Source organism: Lepisma saccharinum, chromosome 1 (genome assembly GCF_977018435.1).
Source record: "Lepisma saccharinum chromosome 1, izLepSacc3.1, whole genome shotgun sequence".
Lineage (NCBI taxonomy): Eukaryota > Metazoa > Arthropoda > Insecta > Zygentoma > Lepismatidae > Lepisma > Lepisma saccharinum.
Window position 1 is genome coordinate 132,775,972 of NC_139229.1, and position 19,249 is coordinate 132,795,220.

The 19,249-nt window shown below is 41.3% G+C and overlaps 1 protein-coding gene across 1 annotated transcript in view; it reads right to left on the reverse strand.

Moving 5' to 3' along the window:
- Positions 1-19,249, reverse strand: part of LOC145988781 (sodium-coupled monocarboxylate transporter 1-like) — an 87,451-nt gene that overhangs the window by 59,448 nt on the left and 8,754 nt on the right. The window contains exon 2 of the mRNA XM_083123967.1: positions 2,750-3,011. Coding sequence (XP_082980093.1) covers positions 2,750-2,940 — 191 coding nt within the window. The 5' untranslated portion in view covers positions 2,941-3,011. The remainder of the gene's footprint in view (positions 1-2,749; positions 3,012-19,249) is intronic.

The window sequence follows — 19,249 nt, forward strand, 5'->3', positions numbered from 1 at the left end:
GACAACAATCTCACAGAAGTGCCTTTTATAAGTGTAGGCAAATCAATCTGAGGGGGGTCATCATTTCTCAGGAACTTCCCGAGGGCATTTTTACAAAAATCTTGGATTAGACGGGGTTCCACACTTGAGCAAAAAGCTCATATGGGCATGTTGAGCAAGTTTTAAGTGTAGGCAAATCTGCCAGAGGGGGGTTCATCCTTTCCGGCACTGGTTGTATCATCAATTACACTACTCCCCCACGTTCATCAAATCATACGCCACTAGACTTTTTGTATATGGATGCATAAAAGTTAAGTTTACGGTACAAAACCGGCGAGAGTTGACGAATTGAAGGCAGCCATTGAACGCGAATGCTTCCAAATACCGAACAAAATGATTCTTGATGTTTGCGATTCAATTCCTTCGGGGTTTCCAGCAGCTCCTGGACCAGAACGGTCATCAGTTTTGAAAATAAGCGTTTGACACAGAAAATTATTCGTTTGCAGATTATTTTCAATTTTAAAAATGAACTAGTATATCTTAATAATCATTGACGTTATAATCGTTCAAAGTGTATATACATTTTATTGGGACACCCTGTATATATTTTTTGCAACACAGTTAATGTAAATTAGATTAAATTAACATGTAATTTTTAAAACTTTTTGGTTCATACTGTATAGTCGCCCCCGTGGCGGAGTGGTTAGCACATCGCGCTACGACGCCAGGGGTTCTGGGTTCGAATCCCAGCCTGGGCATGCTTGTTTGTGAGTCCATTCATCAATGTCATCATATCATCACTCATCCATATCTTCGCAAATTAGCCAAAAGTGGCACAAGAAGCGAAGTAAAATAAAGCATTTCAATCAGTCAATCATACTGTATAATTATCATACGCGTCGTCACCTTGTAATCAAGGGGCCCCGTGTTCGATACCCGGTGGAGGCACATAGTGGTTCGGATTCTACTTTAAACTGTAGGTCCAGTCCGATTAGTCTTTACTGGGCATAAAGTGGACTTAAAACACCAAATCAGTGAATCAATATAATTATCATACAACACAATTTAGCAGAGGATTTTACCATGAACTTTAAATTACCATTTGCACAATACAAGCTAACAAAGTTAAAATAAATATTTATGCAGTGTACAATAGGTATATCTTAGAAGCCACTAGAGCTTCAAACAGGAGCGTAGCTATATTTTAGACTAGCTGGACTATCTTCAGAGCCTGAAACCCAGAGTAAAATACAGAAGAAAAATCTATTAGAAAATGAATAAATTTGTTCATTTCAATAAGATGATGATGGTGATTCTGGAGTTGCCAATCTGATTTCTTAGGATTTTACAACTTGGCTGCCGTTGGCATGGCAACGTGGTTTCCTTGAAGACTCCGAAAATGGGTATTTCGAACCACTTATGCACGACCCTAGTCTTCTTCCTTCCTCCTTAGCGTAGGACAACGTGTAGTGATACAGTCCAGACTTTGGATTCAGAATACGTCACTGGTCTACATATATATATATATATATATGATATATATATTTGCACTGCAAGCTAAAATAATAAAATAGATTGTCATGTTCATGCAAAGGTTTCTAAGCAAATATAATATTAAAGTACATTTCCTCTAAGCCACGAAAAATGTTGGTTGGCACATTGAGGTTTGAGAGGGGCCAGTGCCCCCTAGCCCACCCTTACTGACGTCCTACCGTAAGAGACAACAACCAATGTTTTTTTTTGTCTGTATCTCCGAAACTAGTAAATGTGAAGGTGTAAGTTTAAAGTGACGTAATTAAACCATTGTCTTGTCTATATATTGAAATGTGTAATTTCGTAATTTCATTACATCTTAAAGTTCTTATGGTTAAGAAATCCAAGTCGTAAATTCAGTCTATCCTTGGCAGATAGCCATGCATTTTGCAATTTGTGGGAAGTAGCTCCATGGTTCGAGGAGTATGGCGATCTCTGATCTGATGACTATCCACCGCTTTAAAAACGAATATTGAGAGAATAAATCTGGATATCCGCCATCTGTATTCTTGGCCATCCCCATTTACTACTACGTGCATGGGCGTGCAGAGGGAGTCAAGCACGACCGTTGTTCCTCTTGTAAAAATTCAAAGAATTAATACCAGCTTATAGTTCTTGCACACATATAATTCCATTTCAATCACAGTGATTTGCGCTACTTTATTATATAGCCTTCCACGCACATGAAACATGCCATTAACGCACATAAGGTGAGGATAGGGTTAGGGGATTGAGATAGGAGCTCCCACACTTTCGCGATCTCGGTCGTTGTGTAGGCAACGTGATCGGCACCACGCTCCGGCCACCTTTACCCCATCCTTCCACCTCTCTCTCTATTAGAGAGAGAGAGGAAGAGAGAGAGAGAGAGAGAGAGAGTACGTCCCAGAGTGGCCCATACGAAACCCATTTCATCAGAAGCTGGGTGAACCCCAGAGCAGCTTTTATGTAGGGAGATTCTCTGAAATATTCCCACCTGAGATTACCTAACCCGGGAATCGAACCCAGGATTCCCGCGTTTCAGCCAGGCGCCGTTCCGACTGGATCACCGCGGTTCTTAATTTATTATAAGGGATTGCATTATAATTACAAGCATGACTGCTACAAATCGTTGCAGGAACAAAATAACTTCAAATTGAAACAACATTTGGATATACAATGCCGCCTTGCTTGGCCACTCGAAAAATAAAAATAATACACGTGTGTTCGTGATAAGCATGCAAATGAAATGTATACTTACGTGGATAAGAGCGACATGGCAATAGGAAATGTTTGCAGTGTCTTGCTTCCAGACATGTATTCACTCATTGTGCCTGGATACCATCGATTGCACAGGCCGAATATCATAGCGACACAAACACACAGAAGTAGCATAATACATGGAGCGAGGTAATTCGTCCAAAATAAATCACCACTCCTAAAATCCGCCATTTTCCTCAGCTTTGTTTCCCCGCGTACGTCACTTTTTTTCCGCTTCTGTCGCTTCTTGTATTACATTTGACCTGGAAGTAAGATTGTTTTGAAAAAGCTACGTCTAAAGAATATAAAACATGAACAAACACAGAATTTTCGTGCAAGCTCCATCAGCAAATCTGAGAGACTGTTTGTGCCTTGTGTCTAGTGCGTTATTTTTAGCAAGTAAGGCTTAATTGCTTTTGCATGCCTAATTGACGAAGGTATAAACAATATGGCAGTTGCACCATGGGTTTGTTGGCGGTGGTTGGGTTTCGTGTGGGAGTAGGTAATGCTTGCATAGCCTTGGGAAGTCAACGCACTTTTGCAAATGGATCAAGAAACAGACCGAAGTTCAGTGATTCTTAATCTTAACACACCCTTTACCAAAACTTTTTTGTAAGCCCTCCTCCCACACCCCCTTAGTCCTTCGCCAGAAAATTATTTGTATATAGGGGAGAAGACCCTAGCCCCGGACACTTAAGAAAAAGTCATATCTGGTGCAAGAACTTATTTTTTAGTAGAATTACAAAATTACAACTTGAAACACAACTACAAAGTACAATGATATATTATATACAACAACACGGAAATGAATCTTAAAATTGTTTTTTGAATTTTTTTTTCGCAGCACACACATCACAGTGATAATATGCATCTGCAGGATCAAGACATGCACATTTTTCATGAGCCCAGCCCTTGCAGGTGACACACTGTATCCAGTCTTCATCAAATTCTTCCTGACAGATTATGCATTGTGTTGTTCTTTGAGAACTCTTGGGTATGGCCACATTATTTGACTGCCCGCCTTCAAAATCTAAATTTCTCTTGCAACTTACACGTTGTCTGTTGTCTTTTGGTTTGCCTTTCTTTGATTTTCTACCATCATAGTTTTGTAAGGAGTAGAGGTCAAAATCTCACTTCTCTGTGCTTTTCGTTTTCTTGTTGTCAATCTCTTCTTGGATGCATCAGGGAGAGGCGAAATTTGTTGAAACATTGTTTGTGGTTTCTTCTTGTTCCATGTCGTTTGTGTCTACAGGAGGCTGGGAAACATCCACACCAGATGTAGTAGAAGGTTGAGAAACATCCACACCAGATGTAGTATTGGGTTGGTGCGAATGAAATGTCCGCTTTGACGTCTGGTGGGAAACTCACCTCAACAACACAACACAGGAATTAACTGAGGTCACAGGTCTAACGTCATAAACTCTGTATACGTCCAGCAAACAGGCTGGAGCACTCAGACAGTCAGGAGGCAGTGTGTTGCTGAACAGGGTCATCTGAAAGTGCACCGTGGAGAACACGCAATTGCGAGTGATTTGTCTCTACGAATTCAAACTGGGACATTCTGCTCAGCAAGTCGCCAAAAACAGTGCATTTGGGCCAGGAATGGTAAATGAACGCACCATTCGCCGCTGGTTTGTCAAATTTCGTTCTGGTGACACAGCATTGCAAAATGAACCCAGTGGCCATCGACCAACATCATGTTCGGATGAGCTCCTCAGGAACCCCGTGAAAGCGGACCCTCGGAAAAGTGTTCATGCTATTGCTGACGAGTTAGGCATACGCCATACCACTGTCGTTTGGCGGCTCCGTGCGATCAGTAAAGTGAAAAAGTTGAACTTATGGGTACCACATGATTTGACACCGGTCAACAAGACTCGCCGTCTGGAGGTGTGCAGTTCTCTGAGTGTAAAGAATAACTGGCATGATTTCCTGCATCGGATTGTCACTTCAGATGAAAAATGGATCTGCTATGACAATCATAAACGATCAGGACAATGGTCGGATCGTGATCAACGTCCATGGTGGTTTCCGAAACCACCTCTCCACCCACGGAAGGTGTTGTTGCTGGTATGGTGGTCTATGGTGGGTGTGATCCATGATGTCTTTATCAGGCGATGTGAAACCATCAATGCAAATTTTTACAGTGCTGAACTCCATGAAATGCACCACAAACTTCTCCACAAGCATCCAGCAATAGTCCACAGACATGGTGTCCTCGTGTTGCACGACAATGCTCGCCCACATGTCGAACAAAGGTGGGTGCAGGCTCTCCATGAAACCCTTCCTCATCCAGCATATTCTCCCGACCTCTCTTCCATTGACTACCATCACTTCTGGCATCTCGATCACAGGGAAGACCTTCGCTGATGATCGGGCGGTGAAACATGCCGTTGAGGAGATCATTGCGTCTCAGACTCCAGACTTCTATCGCCATGGAATCCAATTGTTGGCTGAGCGATGACAAAAGTGTGTGGCTGCAGACGGCGACTATTTTGATTAACCAGGTATTGTAGTTTTGATTTTTTTGGCCTTTGGCAATGACGTACCTGGGCCGGACATTTCATTCGCACCAACCCAATAGAAGGTTGAGAAACATCCACACCAGATGTAGAAGGTTGAGAGGCATTTTGACTTCCTGTTGCTTCTTGGAAACAATTATCAGACACGCCTTTCGCGATCATCAGGTGTACCATTTCCGGAAACACGATTTGTTGTTAGTAGCTGATCTTCATCGATGTCTTCAGCGGTGTCTGGGGCTACCAGACGATCGTGTGTCCGGGCTACCGGCAACACGTGGAAGCAAAAAGACGTGGCGTAGCATGGGCATTTCGGGTGGGGACGCCAAGTCCGAAGGAAGGGTCGGCCCGTTTTTGCTTAATAAATTTACTTTTGGCATTAGTTGCCACAGGCATTGTTTATTTGCCTAAAGCCGGTTGGGTTTTCAATAAAACATCATCAATGTATGTTTTAGCTAGAAAATTAGATGCCTCACTATGCCACAAATGTTTTGAACTCTGGTGTTTTATACCTTTTTTGTATATCTTTCTGCATGACGCAAGTAATTAAAAAAACCTACCTGAATCACAAGCGCCTCTGCACAACAGTAGACGTCATTGTTGTGGGTGATCCAAATACTGATTGATTTGGTTTATTTTACTTCACTTTTGTACCACTTTTGGTTAATTGCGAATATGAATATGAGTGATGATATTGAAGAAGGAACACTCACAAAGAACACTCGTGCTCACGCCGGGATTCGAATCAGGGGCCTCTGTCGTCTTGGCGCGCTGTGTAAAACACTCTGACACGGAGGTGGGTGGATGATCCAACTATCGTACACTCAACTGACGTAACAGTACCGATTAGTAATTCAGACCACTGGTTATTACATCTTGAGAATGTTGATAATCATTTTAAAATAATTTTGTCCAGAGACCATTCAATGTTAAGAGTTTTCAAATGAATGTTAAACATTTCCATTGACACAATATTAAGCAGTTAGATATACTAACGAAATAATAATAACAATAAAAAAAGAATAGTTTTGCGGGTGAAGTTGTAGAGCAGCCACAGGCTGAACTTATACCACGAAGACTTCACCAACTTATTTGACAAAAACTTTGTTGATCTTTTAGTTTTAATGCACATCTCCGTTCGTGTGATAAATTATACAATGCAGTGGCCATTAAGAAGTGGTATATTTGAGTTTGGTAAAGTTACGTCAGTCAATATTGCGTATTGTAGCATCACATAGCACGAGTGGCACGAGCGTGAAGAACTGGGTAGGAATTCTACCGCTGTCGTCTGCTTCAAAAGGCAGGAAGGGTCACATGAACCAATCACCGTAGCCCTCTGCTCTGTACGCTGGCGTAAAATTTACGAGAGAGTCCTTTACTCCGATCCTGCCCGGCGTCCGGCCGGAAAATGCTAGAACGAGTGTTGTTATTGGAGCGTTGCAAGCGGATCGTGAAAAATAGCTATTATATTGCCATGAAGGTCAAACATATATGAAATTAGTCAAGTTTAACTTTATAATTATTTAGAGCATTTACGCATTTTTGAAATTTTAAAACTGGGAACACCGGGCGTACTATAACGCTACGCCACTGAAAAAGAGCAGTGTTGATGAAAGCTTTGAAATTTGTTTTCAGTTTCAAAATCAATATTAAGATAAAGCGAATAACAACTGTGATATATGCAACAATAACATATTAAATAGTTTGCCTGTAAAGCCCTTACCTGTGTTAGGAAGTTAGAGGTGTCAAAAATTCACCAACAAATTTACACAATACCTACAACTTCTTGCTCGTACAGCGTTCCCGCTCGACTGTTGAAACTGAAGCGTCGGTTGCATAGGCGTAGCTACGGGGTGTGCCGGGTGTGCCTAGGCACACCCTAATGGGCTGCTTTATCAAATAGAATTAAAAACAGATATTTCAATAAGAAAGAAAATAAGCGGCAGTTTGTAAGAAGTTAAAATTGTCATTACTTGGTACAAACGTGTGCATTATCGCTGATGAAACGAGTGTCTGTAGTTTTTCGATTTTTGATGTTATTGGAGAAAGAAGATATTTACTGCATTCTACTCTGTACTGCAGCGCCTTTCTTGTATACCTGTCACAAGCTGCACGTGTGAGAGAGCTTTCTCAAGCTTACCCAAGTTAAAACTAAATTAAGAGCAACTCAGAAGCAGGATAGATTGGAAGCCCTGCTCTTGCTATTTGTGGAACAGGAAAAAGCTTAGTCTATTGATGTAAATGAAGTTATCGATGAGTTTAAGAACATTGTACCTTTTGACAGACGTCTCTCGTTATAGATGACGTGTATTTTGATGTATTTGTTTGTAACATTTATGAACGTTTTGTGTGTGTGTAATTTCTATGCAATTTGATTTTTTCTACTACAGATATTCAGAAATTTTCAACACTGTCATTTAGTGAATTTATATTCCTTTACAAACATAAGTGCAGATAAAGAGCCAAGTGATTGTGTTGTAAAATATGCTATTAAAAAGGTACAAGACCTCATTTCGTTTTCTTTGTGCACACCCAAATATAAAGTTCTAGCTACGCCTATGGTCGGTTGTAACATCTGTGGTACAAGACAATTATCATCTTGAAGGACAGCTTATGCCATCTATGGCAGTGTTCGGAAAGTTACTTTTAAAATGGTAACAAGTTACAGTTACAGTTACTTGCTTAAAAAAGTTACAGTTACAGTTACTCTTAAAAAGTAACTCAGTTAAAGTTGCATGTACTTCAAAAGTAACTGCAAGTTACTTTTACAGTTACTTTCTGCTGAAAATTTTCTTGCAACCAAATTACACAAATAGATCATTAATTGTAATAAAATATTTTGTGAAGACTAACATGTAAGGTGGGTGTGCGCAATTTCGCCATGTTTTCAATTCTGCCAGATACCTGTATTTCCCAACACGTCGGCCTAAGTCGGCAGATGGTGCTAGTGTATAGGTAGGTAGCGCACGCTGATCGTGTTTTGTCTCATTTTGATGGGGAGGAGCTAGACGGAAAAGACAGGCAGTCATTGTGTGTGCGAGACGTAGCGTTGTTATAAGATCGAGAGCAACAAAGTGCGGTCCTTTTGTCCAGCAAGGAGGGTTCGAAGCTATGTAGCAAGTATTGCATTGTGAAGACGAACGCTTTCTGCCTACAATGATATGTGTAGTGTTGTGTCGTATGCATTGAGAGTGATATTTTCACCCCATTTGTGTAGTCATTGGAAGTGCTTGCAATTTCGCCATGTATCGCATGCCTACCTTCCTATTTACAAAACTGGACTTGTATCCAAGATGGCGGCTTTCAAGATGGCCGCCGTCAAGGGCACCCCCCTTTATGACTTCCCCCTAGGCCTAATGTGGTCACACATGGTTGTTATTCATCAATTTCCACTAAAACGATTTTTACAAGGGGTGGTAAGGGACTTTTGGCCCACCCTGTATATTATGTATGTCATTACTATCTATACTTTTTTCATTATATTCATGGGGTGAAAATATGTTTGTTTTGTAGCGCGGTTTGTCCTGTCCCCTCTGTTTACAGTGGGTGGCAAAATTGTGTACAGGGTGTATGCAATTTCGCCAGTTGCAAGGTTTTTTTCTTTTGTCTTTTGAAGTACCTGAATAATAGCGCATGAACGTGTTTTTTTTTCCACACATACCGTAACATATATACTATCCATTTCCAGTACAGACGTTATCATCATACTTATCAGGAATTTGTAACGGTCGTTCAAAGCTCAACGTGGCGAAATTGCGCACACCTACCTTATTTTACTTATGTTACTGGTACATAATATGTCTTCGTATATTTATATTGATTACAAAATAAAGTGCTCTCCTGTGCTTTCCGCGACGCCATGATGGCGTATAGGGAGTGTGGAGTTAAAGCCCCATAGTATTTTGATCATGGGCGAAGGTGGAGATGATTTGATCAGCACCACGTCCCTGGCATCCTTTACCCCTCTCCAGAATTTCCTCCAGATACCCACTTTATGCGACGCTGGGTGGGCGCTGGATCCGCTTCAAGAGGTGGAATAAAATCTCGGTTCTGCCCCACCGAGGATCGAACCCGGGGTCTCTCGCATAGTAGTCAGGCTCCCTAACGACTTTTCTTTAAGGAATACCCCTATGCGGTAGTATCCCCGTTATTCACATCTCAATTTTTACGTATGCCAATTTTCTGTTTTCTGTATTCTCATTGGAACAAAAACAAACATCCATGTACGAAACGAACTATACCGTGTGAGGCACCTAAAAGTACCACCTGAAATAGCGAAGAAACCAGAAACAGTAGCGATGTGAGGTTTGCGGGAAACAATAATATCAAATGGGGCTCGTAAATCGGAGGTATGAACACACACTTTGACAGGTTTTCGCTTCTTACGCAGTGGTTCTTCGACGTACTGTCATGGTCATTTTCATTATGCTGTAACACTGTCAAATACATGGTGCTGACGATGTCTTCTGTATTTTTTCTTCCTTTAACACGTTCTATCTTCATCTTGTCCCATGGCTTCCGACATCTCATACTTGTACATGCCGTGGTACTGACGGTCAAGTGGGCCACTTGTTAGTTTGTTTACATATTTTCACATGGCCATATCTTCGTTCCTATGTGCAGTAGATGCATGAGACCCCACAGAAAATCATAATTTAACTTTACTAGAGCCGGATGTAAATTTTCAGGCTAAATCTGACATAATGGTACCAAGATCGATACTCAACCCTGACACACAACTTGTTTGGGTATCCAACCCTTTGAATTATAGAATTGTAATTTGCAAAGGTACTCGGATCGGTGGCGCAGAATCTTGTGAGTTGGCAACAGTGGATCAAGAAAATAGTTCTGTAACATTTAATTTAACAAAGGAAGAATCAGAAAACGACGATATCCCACAAGTGGATATATCCAAATTTGACATTAATCCTCAATTGGCGGAACATGAGAAAAATCAACTTTTAGAGCTTTTGTTAAAATACAAAAATGTTTTCAGTTGGTCCGAGAATGACATGGGCCTTGCCACCAATTACAAACATAGGATAAAGCTTTCTGATCCTACGCCGTTCCATAAGCAGCAATATCCGATCCCGGTACATCTGCGAACAGAGATAAAGAAACAAATTGAGACTTTGAAAAAACAGGGAATAATCTAGGATAGTACAAGTCCTTATAACTCGCCAGTTATTCTCGTGAAAAAGCGTGACGGAAGTTACTGCTTTATTCAAGACGGTCGCTTTTTAAACAAACGTTCTGTGTTCGATGCGATGACCATGCCTTCCATTCAGTCTATCTTGCACGACATGGGCGGAAAGCAGTACTACTCAAGCGCAGACCTACGTTCAGGTTTTTTCCAGATTTCATTAACAAGACAATAAACAGTACACAGCCTTCTCTATTCCCAACCTAGGTCATTTTGAATTTAATGTTTTAAGTCAGGGTCATATTACATCTCCCGCAGCGATGAACAGAACAGTTCAGTTAGCGTGTAGCGGAATGCAAAGTGATAAACTTCGCCTTTTATATGGATGATTTATTTACCTGGAGCCATACCTTTAATGAAATGTTGACAACACTGGAACAATTGTTACAGTGTCTACAAAACGCTGGATTAAAATTCTCTCCACAGAAATGCAAATTTGGTTATTTTGAGATTCTCGCCCTTGGATATATGGTGGGGCGTTATGGCCTACGCTTGAGTGACCGTATTATTTCCTCTATTAAGACTTACCGCACCCCCTCCCTCCACCACAAAACAAGTTAAACGATTTTTAGGTTTATGTTCATATGTCCGTAAATACGTCCCATCTTTTTCAGAGAAGGCCCAACCTCTCCAGTTCCTCTTGGGCAAAGGCAAACAATTTGTGTGGGGGGAAGACCAAGAAACAGCTTTTACAAACTTAAAACACGCTTTAATAACTGCCCCAGTCTTGCTATCCTATGACCCTTCTAAAGAAACACGCGTTTACAGTGAAGCAAGGCTGAAAGGTCTTGGTGCTATTTTAACACAACCAAGTGCAAATAATGATTTCCTTCCTGTAGCATATGCAAGTAGAACCCTCAAAAAAGGGGAAGGAAAATTGTCCATCATGGAACTAGAACTATCAGCGGTTCTGTATGCCCTCAAAACCTTTAGGTTCTATTTAATTGGAAAACACTTCGAAATTGTAACGGGCAATAAAGCAGTCAGCTATTTGCGTACCACCCGTAATTTGAGTTCGAAGCTCTCGCGGTGGAGTGCAGACGCTACGTATATATCCCTTTGGAATTCAGGTCTACCAAACGAGTGATGAAACATACGATAAACCTTGAAAATTCCTGGCACCTGGCTGGAGCCTACCGACTGACCACTGCCAGGAGACAAATTTACTACAACTACTTTCTCTTTTCCTCTTCATGTATTGTTTGCAAGAATTACTCTTCGTGTATTGTTTGCAAGAATTAATGTATCAGAGATGGGCTTTTATATCACAGCAGAAACTAAATTCCAGCTTACTTTGAGTCCTAAATCGCCAATAATTTATGACATTTACATAGCAATTTAAGTGTCGCAAAATAACTGTTAAAACGTTACTTCTATCGTAAAAAGTTACTCAGTTACAGTTACTCACTTTTAAAAGTAACTAGTTACAGTTACATTTTCTCAAAAAAGTAACTGTTAGTTGTATGTAGTTACTTCTAAACACTGATCTATGGGGATTATTGAGAACTCGTTGATGTCCGGGCTATGTGTCGTCCGGTGCTTGGGGCCTCTCCCCTATATCTTTTGTTAGGTAAGATTAAAGTTCCCTGTGCATATAGCACCGTGCCATGAAGACACATTTAGGGGATGTGGGGGTTAAAGCCCCACACATTCTCGATCTCGGCAATTTTGGGGGTGATGTGATCAGTACCACGCTCCGACCGTCTTTACCGCCCTCCCACGGTTACCCTCCCAGGTACCTATTGATTTGAGACTGGGTGAGTCCCAGAGCCGCTTTATGCTGGGAGAAAAATTCCGACCTTAATTCACCCACCCCGGGAATCGAACCTGGGTCTCCCGCGTGGCAGTCGTACACCTTACCGACTTTTTTTATATAAAGGAAAAAAACCATAAGCGGCAGCTTTCCCCACGCATCATACTCATATCAATTAATCTCTTTTTCATTCAGAACAGACGAACACAAACATCCATGTCTTAACCGGGATTCGAACAAGGGACCCCTGGCATCGCAGCGCGTTCTGCTAACCACTCCGCCACGGAAGTCGACTTCTAGACCACCGCGACTCTCTTTTGTTAGTTACTTTTGTTATTTATTTTTCACGTCGTTTTTCTCTCCGCCACCATTGACTAATCGCAACGACGAGGATGAGTGATGATTGTATGAGAAGGTGAAGGGACCTTCCGGGACCTGCGATGGGCATGGGTGACCTTTCATCAATGACATCACTTATCCTCATCTTCACAGTTGCCGGACCCTGTGGCCGAGTGATTAGCATATCGCGCTGCGACGCCAAGGGTCCCGGGTTCGAATCCCGCTCGGGCATGGTTGTTTGTGAATGTCCATTCATCAATTTCATCATTTCATCACTCATCCCCATCTTCGCAAATTAGCCAAGAGGCAGAAAACGCGAAGTAAAATAAAATAAATCAATCAAACCAAATCAAATCATCTTCACAGTTAGCCAAGCCGGCCCCCGTGGCGGAGGGGTTAGCACATCGCGCTACGACGCCAGGGGTCCCCTGGAGTTCCGACATTTCCGACACCGTCATTTGCGACACTAAGGCAAAAACTGGACTTTTCCCGTCATAAGTGACACTGCTTGGATTTTCCCCTACGATTTCTAATTTGTTTACCAGAATTAGCGACATTTACGTACGTGCAGCAGCAATAGCGTCTCTGAAGAAAGTATTTCCCGAGGCTCAGATCAGTGATTGTAATTATCACTTTAACCAATGTTTGTGGCGAAAGGTGCAGGAGTTGGGACTGACAAACGATTACAAAACAGATCCAGACGTGCGGCTGTGTATAAGAATGTGTTCAGCTCTGGCTTACCTCCCTGTGGCTGACGTCGATGACGGATGGCTGTGTGTGATGGAAGATGCGCCAAACCACGACATATGAGAAAATTTTTGGATTATTTCGTTGAACAGTGGATGAACAACTCTGTTTTCGACATTTCCATGTGGAACTGCTCCTTAACAGCAGCACAGCACTAACAATGCTTTTGAGGAGAATGGCGTACGTTCAGAAATTAGAATGAAAATAGTAAAATGTTGGTTCAACTACAAGAGAAACGATCATTCTACATTTCTATATTGACAAGGGATTGCAGTCTGCTCCTATACTGACAAGGAGGGATCTAAACAATCCGTCATTGACAAAGGATAAATACATCCAGCTTTTAAACACCCAGCTTCCATGATGCCAGTGTGAAGGAAAACTAATAAAGGTTGTAAAAACACACCAGCTTCCATGATGCTGCCAGTCCTAAGCCTGGATAAAGTGTGAAGGGAAGCTATTTACACTTTGTGTCGCAGATGACAGTGTCGCAAGTGTCATGGAATATATTTTCCATACAATGTCGCATATGACGTTAGAAATGCTAGTGTCGCATACGACGGTGTCGCAAAAGTCGTGGATTCTCGAACCCTGGCCTGCGCATGGATGTTTGAGAGTGTCCATTCACCAAATTCATCATGTCATCACTCATTCTCATCTTCGCAAATTATCCAAAAGTGACACAAAAAGCGAAGTAAAATTAAGCTACTCAATCGATCAAATCAACATGTGTGCTGAGAGACTAGCATTTAAATGGAGTGTACGTACTTCGCTTATAATGAACCCCTAAGGATTCACACTATATCCGAATTTCACTAGAACCGACATGACATACCTTTTCTTAACATGAATTGAGTTGAAGTTTCAATTCAATGCAAAACTTTTAACTTAACTGACGAGCTCAGAGCAGATAACCACTGTCTGCCCATGGCCTCGAACACGTGTTTCATCAATCATCATTACCTTGAGTCACAATCAACTAGAACAAAAACAGGCAGGAAACCTGTTTCTGCAAGTCTTCAAGTTCATTTAAGAAGGCTGGCTTTGAACTAGGACTGCACTTACAATGCTAAAAATGGTCATTTTTCGTGGCATCTTAATTTTAGGTTCATTGAATCAGAAGTAGAGGTTTTACTGTAAACGAAATTTGTAATGTATAATATTTAGTTCGGGACTAGCCGAATGTTCACTACAGCCAGAATTGACTGTTGTATGAAAAAGTAACACATTACTTTCAAACTGGTTGATTGATTTAGTGGTTTAAGTCCACTTTATGCACTGTAAGGCTAATCGGGACTGGACCTACAGGATAAAGTAGAATCCGAAGCACTATGTGCCTCCACCGAGTATCGAACCCAGGACCCCTTGATTACAAGGCGACGACGTTACCACTGCACCATCGGGGAGGCCCGACTTACTTTCAAAATGAAAATACATGTTACTTTTCTGTAAAGTACCGATAACACGTTACTTTCTTCAACTCTGAGAACTAGTATTTTCGGTCAGGATGCGACACAGAAATTCGGATGATTATGCACTCGAATTTATATGAATGCCAGGGGTCCCCGGTTCGAATCCCGGCCTGGGCTAGGATGATCTTTGTGAATATTTCTTCATTAATTTCATCACATCATGATTCATCCTCATCTTCGCGATAAGCCAAAAAAGACAGAAATGCGAAGTAAAATACACCGAATGAATGAATGAATGAATGAATGAATCAATAGAATGTATATGAATAGACAAGATTATGCATAAAATAAAATAGAGGTTGATTCAAGAGTCAGGTTACATAGGAAGTTACTGACTGCGAGTGAAGGATGCTGACAAAAGACAATAGGGTGGAGGTGATATTCCTGGGGGTCCACCGCGGTCTCCAGACCTGACACCAATGGATTTTTTACTTTAAAGGCGCTCGTGTATTCAGTTAAGCTTCGACATCCAGCATCTGAAGGAACGCATTGTGCAATGTGCAGACACGATTATGCCGAACGTTCTGCAAAAGGTTCTGGAGAACTGGAAACGTCGCGTCCACAAATGCATTGATGTTCAAGGTGCACACATTGAAGATATACTATAAATCCCTATGTAACCTGACTTTTGACTCACCCTGTATATTAAAATATACCACAAGAGGAACATTGAATTTACATATAAACAAATCCAAGTTCATAAAGTAAAGAGATGATGCATATCCAAATAATCAAGGGCCTCCCCGATGGCGTAGTGGTAAGGTTGTCGCCTTGTAATCAAGGGTTTCCGGGTTCGAAACGCGGTGGATGCTCATAGTGGTTCAGATCAGACCCCACTTTAAACTGTAGGCGCAGTCCGGATTAGCCTTACTGTACATAGGGTGGGCTTAAAACACCAACTCACTCACCCAAATAATCAAATATACTGTACTTATGTGGAGAATATTTTTTCATTGTAATGGAAAAAGAACAGAAGGTGAAGGTCTGCCTGCTACAATGTAATTTGACGCAGGTAGGTTTTATCGCTTGTTGCAGAATTCCCCGCTCAATCAATGAAATGTTGTCATGACTTCAGACGACACTTCCTTGGATACGGCATCTGATGTTCCGTCAACAAAACGGCCTCTCTATTGTCCTCAAACAAACCGCAGGAAAAGACCTTCAATTTGACCACGCCTGAAGGCAACCGGAGAATCAATTTTACTCACTTTCAGTTAAACGGATACTTCAGGCAAAAAAGAATAAAAAAAAGTGGATCATTCCATGTCAAAACACAGGAGAGATTTCCATCAAATTTACAACATTTGTTCTCTCAGGCCCCTGATTATTCATGTAATGAGTTTCATAGGAAAAACTGGCCTCTTTTCTGAATTGAAAATTTCAGGGTTTTTGAAAATAAGTCAAGCTTTTCACAAATCATCTCTGTTTCTAAATTAGATATAGATCTCAGAAACAGTTAGACCCGTGCATATTGCCATAGAGGCAAAAATAGAAGAGATTTTTTAAAAAAACATCATATTTTTCAAAATTTTAAGCACATTTTCAGAAAGTTTCCTCATAATTGATTTTGTTACATCTTTTATATTTCCTCACAATATGCGAAATACATTCGCAGAGTTTAGTGAATGTAATTTTTCTTGCAAGGAGGAAATTTGAAAATACTCCTGAGGACTAGAATATCCTCATCCAGGGTAAAACTGAGGCCGTGAAGGGACGCTCAGTACATACACAGCTCTACAGAGGATTATACAGATGCCAGAGCCTCGCTAGTCTGCAAATTGCAGTCCAGGGTGTACTACGTTTGCACAAAGAGCGATTGTACTGAACTAGAGATATCAAATTCTCGATCTTTTTTTCCCCTGGATGCCTATGTGTAATACCGTGCGTCCATTTCGATCTGCAGCCGAGAGATCGGGAGAAGCGTGGCGGGCGGCACTGACGGAGATGCCGACATTTGCGGCCTGTAATGCCCGCTTATTTTTATGGACATATGCAGACATTTATATAAATATTGCAAAACGAGCACTAACCTGTGTTATAAGAGTATGGTTTTAATTTTAGTAGCTTTGTGACTGTATGTGCCGATGATTTTGACACGCCCACCTCTTGTGAAACACGGCGTAGAGGTTTGTTTGGAGAACGTTCTAACGCTGCACCAATATCATTGAGTTTTGCTTCGGTGAGAATCCGTCGTTTTTGCTTAGGTGTTTTAAAATTTAACGATACAGTTTCTCGTAATTTAAGGACAAGATGTCTAACCGTATCTCTGTGTGGAGTTGAAACGCATGGGAATTTCTGTACAAATTACCTACACACGTCTCGACACGAGTTTGTTTTCACCTAGGTACGTGTCATACATAAAAAAATCTTTGTTCTAACGTGAATCTTGCGGCTGGCATTCCAATCGTCTCACTGACACGTCACACATACACACTACAATAACACAAACAAGTAACTGCAAGTAACCAAGAATAACACTCTTGCGCACAGTACGAAATTAACACGCTCTTGGTTTACATTGCTCGCCACTATATTTACAACTCTGTCTTCATCTAGTCGCGAAGGAACAAAAAACTCGAGCTCGGAGATTTCGGATTGCAAGGAAGCTCACGAACACTATTGACTTTTAACGGTTTCTTCTACAGCGTAATCTTGATACAGTGTTGCACATTCAAAACCTCCAAACGATCCCCATCGGCACAAAACTCTTTCAAGGATATAAACTTAAGCAGGACGTTACTGGTCAAAACTATGATTAAAATGTTTTATTATCTGTGGCTCTTAACATCGTTTCTAAAGCGTATTTTTTTGTGTATATAAGAGCAGAACTTGGATGAATTACAGAAGAACTTTTGCGTGTTATAACACAGGTTAATGATCGTTTTGCAATATTTATATAAATGTCTGCATATGTCTATAAAAATAAGCGGGCATTACAGGCCGCAAATGTCGGCATCTCCGTCAGCGCCGCCCGCCACGCTTCTCCCGATCTCTCGGCTGCAGATCGAAATGAACGCCCGGTATAACTCCATTCTCATTTGCTAAGCACACCACAGTAACATACATTTTAAAAGAACCTACAAACTAACAAAAACTATTTCCATAGAAAAAGTGACAAAAACCGAAGATGAAGATACCGTGAGAAATAGCCAACACCTTTCATAGGATGGTCTGCTTCGAACTTCTCTCTCACATAAATATTGCTCTTTCGAATCTTAGTCTTGTTTGTTCAGCTGGTGCAGTCTCTCTTCCGCTGCCCGCCCAAGACACCCTAAACCACAGGGTGAGAAATGCCGGTACCCAGCTGCACTGCGGAGAGATGCACGCCATTACGTAAATTGAAGTGCCAATATAGATTCTGGTTTGCAGCTTTGTAGCACATATATTACTCGAATGGTACTTCGACTGCTGAATGTATATTGGGAAGCAGTGGCGTGCCCAGGATTCTCGAAAGGGAAGGGTTACGTACACTATTTTTGGTAGTCAGCCCTCATTTTGCCATCTTTTCCTACATTTGACGTTCTTTTCTTTAGGAATACTGGGCCACTCCCCCCCCCCTTGGGCACGCCACTGCATAGAAGTCCTAGAAGCTCTCATTTTCTCGCCTAGATATATTTCTGTTTGCATTTTTTAAAATGAAGTTCGTTTTAAGTCCACTTTATGCACAAGTAGCCTAATCGAGACTGGGTTTGATTTGGTTCGAGTTTTGTTATTTAGCGTCGCTTTCTGCCATTTTTGACTAACCGCGACGATGAGGATGAGTGATACATGGCGTCGTAGCACTCTGTGCTGACCAATCCGCCACGGAGGTCGGCTAATCGGGACTTGATCTACAGTTTAAAGTAGAAACCAAAGTGCCACCACTGGTCTCGAACCAGGGACTTCTTCATACAAAGGGGACGACCTTACCACTACGCTATCGGGTAGGCTCGTATTTTAACTGAAAATTCTCTATCTGAATCAATTTTGAGTTTGTTGTTAATTCAAATTTATGCACAGAATGGCTAATTGGCACTGGACCTACAGTTTAAAGTGGGATTCAATTCACTATATGTGCCTCCACCATGTATCTAACGCGAGACTCTTGATTACAAGGCGACGACATTAAGACTACGCCATTGGGAGAGGACACGATACATGTTTCACACACACACACACACACATATATATATACCTAACATATACATTTCTTAGAAAATTACAAATCTCTCCACGAGAGAGGGGTCTTTACATCATGCAAAACTTTACAAGGAACGATTGTTTGGCTTAGTGTTTGTTCTCTCACACGCTGTGATCGTTTGTCCTTGTCATACCGCAACGATGTGTTACCTAGTTTCTTGAAATTGAACCTAACCAGTATTCTTCCCCTCAGAATTTCGTACATTCATTTATTTGTCCTGGAGGTAGGGGGCAGCGGACCGAATGCTTTTATAAGAACAACTACCTTTTTCCATTAACAGTCATTGTCACA